At 36.7% G+C, this 7,666-nt stretch overlaps 1 protein-coding gene across 2 annotated transcripts; it reads left to right on the plus strand.

The window, feature by feature from the left end:
• Window positions 1-2,786: 2,786 nt before the first annotated feature.
• Window positions 2,787-7,105, plus strand: LOC110326906 (zinc finger protein 431-like). Of its 2 annotated transcripts, none has more exons than XM_021205564.2 (5): window positions 2,787-2,907; window positions 3,110-3,170; window positions 4,987-5,226; window positions 5,311-6,010; window positions 7,082-7,105. In XM_021205564.2, exons 1-5 carry the CDS (start codon window positions 2,874-2,876, stop codon window positions 7,103-7,105), a joined length of 1,059 nt encoding a protein of 352 aa, XP_021061223.1. In that variant the 5' UTR covers window positions 2,787-2,873. The 2 variants fall into 2 exon arrangements, with proteins under 2 accessions (XP_021061223.1, XP_029398410.1); XM_029542550.1 differs by adding an exon at window positions 6,945-7,012 and having other exon boundaries at window positions 2,874-2,907; window positions 4,987-6,024; window positions 7,080-7,105.
• The last annotated feature ends 561 nt before the right edge of the window (window positions 7,106-7,666 follow it).

Raw genomic sequence — 7,666 nt, forward strand, 5'->3', positions numbered from 1 at the left:
TAGGTTTGTGATCCCCCTCAAGGACCATGGAATAAAGTGTCCCACGGGCCGGGGCAGTTTTTCTATTTAAAGCACTATTATTTTTATAGGCCTATCTTTGTGTCTCCTTTTATCAGTGATATTAGGGATATTTCCACCCTCATCTAATTGTGTTATGTTATTTTACTAAATATAATTATATTGTTGTTCCTCTGAAAAATGATAGACCTTACCTATTTTTATACTTTGAAAATTTCCTATATTATGTTAGTTCCTAGAGTTTTTGTTGATTTGGGGACTTTCTGTAGAGAAAGTTTTAGTTTACTCTGCTTGACTCTAAAGGTTTGCCTTTCCTCATTTCTTGGCACATCTATGTTTTCCAGTTATGGCAGAGTTCAATGTTTCAGTTTTTGATATTTAAGTCATCTAAGTGATGAGACATCAGCCATGGACAGATGTGTGTAGGAAGTGGAAGTAACCAAAGAGGAAGATTTATGAGAAGTTGAAGGAGTAGGGCATCTAAGTCCTTTGAACCTGAAGCTGCATGAGTCTGAGACACAACTACAGAATTGGGTGTTTGTCCTGCTGGCATTCTGTCTTGCTTTGGTTCAGTATTCTCTGACTATGTACCCATTCCTTTCTATTGGGATGGTGTCTTAGTTAGGGTTTTACTGCTGTGAATAGACACCATGACCAAGGCAGGTCTTATAAAAAACAACATTTAATTGGGGCTGGCTTACAGGTTCAGAGGTTCAGTCCATTATCATCAAGGTGGGAGCATGACAGTATCCAGGCAGGCATGGCGCAGGCAGAGCTGAGAGTTCTATGTCTTCATCCAAAGGCTGCTAGTGGAAGACTGACCTAGGATGAGAGTATTAAGCCCACACCCACAGTGACACACCTACTCCAACCAGGTCACACCTCCAAATGGTGCCACTCCCTGGTCCAAGAATATATAAACCATGACAGATAGGGATATGTATTCTGTGCCACTGTGTGCTGGAAACGCATAAATTGTTCCCTGAGTTTATAAGATGTATCAACAAAGCCTTGAGTGCCAGAAGGGACCTTGGATATTTGAACAGGGTACAAGTTGTTGCAGAATATGGGAATCACCGAGGTTTAGAGTACAGTTATTTTCATCATCGCATGACCATGAACTTATAGTGACCAGAGTCAGAATGCAATCAATTGACGGAAAAAAATCTCCCTGTCTGGGATGATGTCTTTGAACACTCGTATGTCTTCAATGACTGTTTGGAGGGAGCTTATTAAAGCTTGTGTAAGAGGAGCTTTTCTAGGTGAAATTCCTCTTTGAGGATAGGATTTGAGTGTCCATAGACCCAACCTATTTCCTGTTCTTTGTTTCTAATGTTTTGTGGTTGAAATTGNTCAGTCAGCTTCTTTCTCATGCTGTCACACTGTCACCATTATAGATTCTAACCCTAAATTAAATACAATAGTTTAGAAGTAATTCCCACTCAGTTCTACCTAATTTTGCTATCTTAATATTTTTATAATTTTAATTTTGTTTTTGTTTCTAAAGACAGGGTTTCTCTGTGTAGCTCTAGATGTCCTAAAGGTTGATGTGTAAACTAGAAAGGCCTAGAATTGAGAGATCCAACTGTCTGACTCCCTTGGGCTAGGATTATATATGGGTAAACATGCCTTGCTTTTTTGTTTTTATATTATTGGCCTATGGGCCTGGAATGTATGTTTTTGCACACGCCAAGCATATGGTGTTATTCTGCGATTCACCCACATCTTGAATTATGAAATTTAGCAGTATTACTCTATTTCCCATGATGGTACGTATTTGTGACATTAATACTGCCTGATCCTTCTGACTCATTTGATTTTAAGAGTGAGACATTCTTCCTACATGTAGTCTTTGTTTTGAAATGTTTGAATAACTATGAATGCATATGCACCTCTGTGTGCTTGGTCCTCACTATAGTCAAAAGATGGCCTCAGAACTCCTGAACTTGGAGTCATGAATAGTTCTGAGCTTCCATGGTAAGTACTGGCAAGTGAGTCCTATATCTAAGACCAGNAAGAGATATTAAGCACTGAGCCATCTCTCCTGCACTATGNTGTNTATTTNTGAAAAGCANTTACTTTGCTAATGTTTCCATTTGTTCATTATAACTTAAAACATTGATTGCCTTTAAGTAACATCTTATTAATGTTACAGTTTAAACTGGGGAATTTCAGGATCCTGGAATATGAATAGAGAATTAAACTAGTCTGGATGTTTAATTCTTTGTAGGAAGTTCAGAAAAAAGAAGAAAAAAACTTCAGAGTTGTTTCTATCTTTCTTGTTTGTTTGTTTGATTTTTTTTTTTTTTGCAAAAAGACAGGGTCTTAATAGGTACCTCTGGCTGTCCTGGAACTTGTTTAATAGACCAGGCTAGTATTCAAGTTAATGAGATACATGTGCCTCTGCCTGGTGAGTGCTTAGATACCCAGTGTATTCATTATTTTTTTCTGGTTAGTAATTGTTCAAACAATTTCTCTGATGTATACTCAATACTGTTCCTCTGTTTGCCTGCCCCCCCTTCTCTCTCTGTCTCAGCATTTCTTTTGCTAGGTGATATGCTGTTCAAAGGGGCACAGCAAAGGCAGGTTAACCTAATAATTAGGTTTTCTTCTAAAATAATTTGGTGATTATAGTAGGATTTCTCTGTTATGTAATAAGTGTGGGGATCACCTGAATTATATGAATATATTGTCAGTGAAGTATTCTTTACAGTATTATCAGTATCACGCTTTCTGTTGTACATATGTATGGGGTATTTTAGGATGCATTGACCTATGATGATGTGCATGTACACTTCACTCGGGAGGAGTGGTCCTTGCTGGATCCATCTCAGAAGAGACTTTACAAAGATGTGATGCTGGAGACCTACAGGAACTTCATTGCTATAGGTAAATCTGAATTTTTCTTCAAGTTTTAAAATAAGGGGGCAACTGTTTCTTGGTTATTGATCCTCTTCTGTAATCTTAAATGAGAATGAGGAAGAATGAGGTGAATAAAGCAGGCATGGTTCTATGGTTCACTGAAGATAATAGCTTAAATTTTGCCTAATTTCCAATAATATATCATACATTTTCTGGTACTACATTTTAGGATACAATTGGGAAGACCATAATATTGAAGAGCACTGTCAAAGTGATAAAAGATATGGAAGGTAAGTTTTTCTTTGAAACCTGATTCAAATAAAATTTAATGTGTTCAGGAAGTTTTAAAGATCGGCAACAGTGTTAATAAGCATTGCTTTAATTGCATTAGTGATTATTAAGTTCTCATAAAGACATGGATCTCTATATCAGGTAGCTAATTTGTGCTTACAAGGCATTCTTCTATGACAGTATTTCTTTTTTTTTTTTTTTTTTTTTTTTTTAAGGATTATTTATTTATTTAACGCTGTCACTGTCTTCACATACACCAGAAGAGGGCATCAGATACCATGATTGGTTGTGAGCCACCATGTGGTTGCTGGGAATTGAACTCAGGACCTCTGGAAGAGCAGTCTTAACCACCGAGCCATCTCTCCAGCCCGAAAGTATTTCTTAATAGATGTGACTATTTGGATCATATGACCATTAGAGCTACACTGTAGCACTGCCATTCCTTGTACTTTCACACCACTCAGATACTGCAAAGTATACACACACTGAATAGGTGATATGTGTATGTCCAAAACCTTCTTCTGAGCAAAGAGTCCATAGTAAAGCTGTTGTTACTCATATACTTGTCTTAAATTTGCTAAGTTCAGTGAGAGGAGAAGTTTATGAGAGTTAAGAATGTTGTGGAGAAACCTTAATCCTTCCCTTACACATCATGTCTATGAGGAACAAAAAGTCAAACTGTGAATGCAGTATGGAAACCTCTTATTTGTTATTTTTAGTGGGTATATCATATGTCATATTGGATACAGGCCATATGCACATAGGGATTTTGAAAGAAGCAAAGTATCTTTTTCCTAGAACTACTAGAAGATATGTGGAAGTCTCTCACTTTGAGGAGACTTTCTGAAGTTTGTAATAACTTTGTTTTTCAACTTCATTGAGAAGAAAACCACAAACTCATACTGCAGAAATGCCCATGAGTATTAGGAATATGGAAACTTTTGTTGTCCTTCTTGACTTTTCAAATATAGCATGACTCACTGAAAGAAAATTTATGATTTCTTTCTTTCTTTCTTTGTTGACCAACTTAAAGGCTTTTTAGAATTTAATGAAAATGAAGACACATCATACTCAAACTTATGGGACACTATGAAAGCAGTGCTAAGAGGAAAACTCAGAGCTCTGAGTGCCTCCAAAAAGAAACTAGAGAGAGAGCATACACTAGCAGTTTAACAGCACACCTGAAAGCTCTAGAACAAAAAGAAGCAAATACACCCAAGAGGAATAGATGGCAGGAAGTAATCAAACTCAGGGCTGAAATCAACCAAATAGAAGCAAAAAGAACTATACAAAGAATCAACAAACCCAGGAGCTGGTTCTTTGAGAAAATCAACAAGATAGATAAACCCTTAACCAGACTAATCAGGGGGCACAGAGACAGTATCCAAATTAGTAAAATCAGAAATGAAAATGGAGAAGTAACAATGAAATGTCTTAAAATACTTATTCTGTCTGTTGAATATTAACAGTTAAAAATATTAAAATTATGTTCTACAAAAAAATAAAATAAAGAAATTTTATGAATGCAACTAGAGTGTTAAAGCTCTGAGTGATTGCAGTTCTCTTCAAATATGTGAGAAACTTTATATAGAAAAAGTGTAGTATAAGTGTGAACCATGTAGTAAATACCCTAACCATCATTGGTATCTCTAATGATGCAAAACACTCACAATGACGGCTAAACAATGTGATAAAACCTTAAGATCTGATTCTACTTTACAATTAGACCAAGTTGTAAAATTAATTGACACAGATAAAAGGGATTTATCAGTAATGAATGTGATAAACTTTTACATGTCCTAATTGTTATTGCAGGCAGGAAAGAAGTCCTGCTGGAGAGAACCACTATGAATATATGCAGTGTGATAAAGCCTTCACATATCACAGGCATCTTCAAAAGCATGAAGGAATTCAAACTCAAGAGAGACCCTCTGAAGGCTTTCAACATAGTGAAGCCCTCACATGTCATAGTAGTCTCCAAATACATAAAAGAACACATACTGGAGAGAAACCCTACAAATGTAATCAATGTGATAAATCCTTTTCACAGCTCAGGTATCTTCAAGCACATGAAATAACACATACTGGAGAGAACCCCTACAAATGTAATCAATGTGATAAATCCTTTTCACAGCTCAGGTATCTTCGAGCACATGAAATAACACATACTGGAGAGAAACCCTATGAATGTAATCAATGTGGCAAAGTCTTTGCACATCACTGTACTTTGCGCTTGCATAAAAGAACACATACTGGAGAGAAACCTTATGAATGTAATCAATGTGGCAAAGCCTTTGCAAAAAACAGTTATCTTCAAACACATAAAGTAATACATACTGGAGAGAAACCCTACAAATGTAATCAATGTGATAAAGCCTATTCACAACAGAGTCATCTCCTAATACATAAAAGGACACATACTGGAGAGAAACCTTATAAATGTAGTCAGTGTGGTAAATCATTTGTATCTCACAGTCATCTTCAAGCTCATGAAAGAATTCATACTGGAGAGAAACCTTACAAGTGTAATCAATGTGATAAAGCCTTTTCACAACACCCTAGTCTCCAAATGCATAAAAGAACACATACTGGAGAGAAACCTTACAAATGCAATCAATGTGATAAAGCCTTTTCACAAAACAGTAGTCTCCAAATGCATACAAGAACACATACTGGAGAGAAACCTTATGAATGTCATCAATGTGGTAAAGCCTTTTCACGTCACAGTAGTCTCCAAACCCATAAAAGGCATCATACCGGAGAGAAACCCTATGAATGTAATCACTGTGGTGAAGTCTTTGCATATCACAGTACTCTCCAGAGACATAAAAGCAATCATCTGGGAGAAGAACCCTATACAGTTCTTTAACTTGGTAAGGTCTTTTTGCATTTCTGTAGCCTTCGTCGTCATGAAGTATTCACACTGCAGAGAAACCATACGAATGGAAGAAATGTGGTAAAGCTTTTGTACATCACAGTTATCTCTCAATGTAGAAAAAAACAGATATTTGAAATTGTTATTAGAAGTGTTATCAAGAGCCGGGCATGGTGGCACACACCTTTAATCCCAGCACTCAGGAGGCAGAGGCAGGCGGATTTCTGAGTTCAAGGCCGGCTTGGTCTACAAAGTGAATTCCAGGACATCCAGGGCTACACAGAGAAACCCTGTCTCGAAAACCAAAAAAAGAAAGAAAGAAAGAAAGAAAGAAAGAAAGAAAGAAAGAAAGAAAGAAAGAAAAAGAAAAAGAAGTGTTATCAAAGTGGTAAGAGGACTCAACTAGCCAGAGCCAGTCTGATTCCAGACTTGAACAGGATTCAATCTGACAGTTTGGGAGAGCGAGCTAAGTTTGTGTTTGCCAGAACTGGAAAAGTGCCAGACAAGTCAATTCTAGGAAAACCCACCCCTCACGGGCAGCCAATCAGGAGCTTTAGAAGCTGCCCACCACCTAGCCTGAGCCACTTATAGTTAATTAGCAAACGTCCCCCCCATCCCCCCCCCAGAGCCTTAGTCAATCACAAAGGCACCATACCCCTCAAGTTAGAACCAACCAATCAAGAGAAAGAAAAGTAAAAGTCACCCACTCCTACCCTAACAGGTTTTAAATTGACCCTGAAAATCCACACCTCTGTCTTCCATCCTGGTATATGGATAACAATACAGTTATGTCTGAATACATAAAAGTAGACATACTGGAGATAAACTATGAATGCAATCAGTGTGGTATAGCCTTTGTATAACATGATCATCTTTGAAAAAACACTGTCATGAAATTCTATGAATGCAATCAGTGTGATAAAGCTTTTGCATATCACATTCATCTTCAAAGCCATGAAAGAATTTATACTAGAGAGAAGCAACTCTGAAGGTATTAAATATTGTGAATTAGTTATCACTGAATGCAAAACACCAACTGTAGAGAAACCTTATACATGAACTCACTGTGGTAAAGGCTTTGTGCATCATAGTAGTCTCCTAATACATAAAAAAACACATCTCGGAGAGAAACCCTATGAATGTAATCAGTGTGGTATATATAGCCTTTCCATGTACCATCAGTTTTTCATGAGAAAAAAAAATCATAATTTAGAGAAGCCCTATAAATGTACTTAAATGTGTTAAAGTTTTATTTTTCAGTGTAGTCTTTTTTATTAATAAAATTTATTTTAAAATATACAACTCAGTGTTGACATTTTTTAAAAAGATTTATTTATTTATTATGTAAGTACACTGTAGCTATCTTCAGACACTCCAGAAGAGGGTGTCAGATTGTTACGGATGGTTATGAGCCACCATGTGGTTGCTGGGATTTGAACTCCAGACCTTCAGAAGAGCAATCGGGTGCTCTTACCCACTGAGCCATCTCACCAGCCCTCAGTGTTGACATTTTTTAAATCATCGAAATAATTTATAATTGTTAAATGACTCTTAAATATACATGATATCTTCTGAAGCTAAAACTAATATGCACTCAACCAGTTTTTAAAATCTATTTGG

This window comes from Mus pahari, chromosome 1, assembly GCF_900095145.1.
Source record: "Mus pahari chromosome 1, PAHARI_EIJ_v1.1, whole genome shotgun sequence".
Lineage (NCBI taxonomy): Eukaryota > Metazoa > Chordata > Mammalia > Rodentia > Muridae > Mus > Mus pahari.

Bases quoted from the DNA above. Each gene is read 5' to 3' on its own strand.
- LOC110326906 (XM_029542550.1), top strand. From the start codon at position 2,874: ATGCTGGAGACCTACAGGAACTTCATTGCTATAG. The intron at 2,908-3,109 runs GTAAATCTGAAT...ACTACATTTTAG, and splicing joins CAGGAACTTCATTGCTATAG to GATACAATTGGGAAGACCAT. The intron at 7,013-7,079 runs ATACTAGAGAGA...AATGCAAAACAC, and splicing joins TCAAAGCCATGAAAGAATTT to CAACTGTAGAGAAACCTTAT.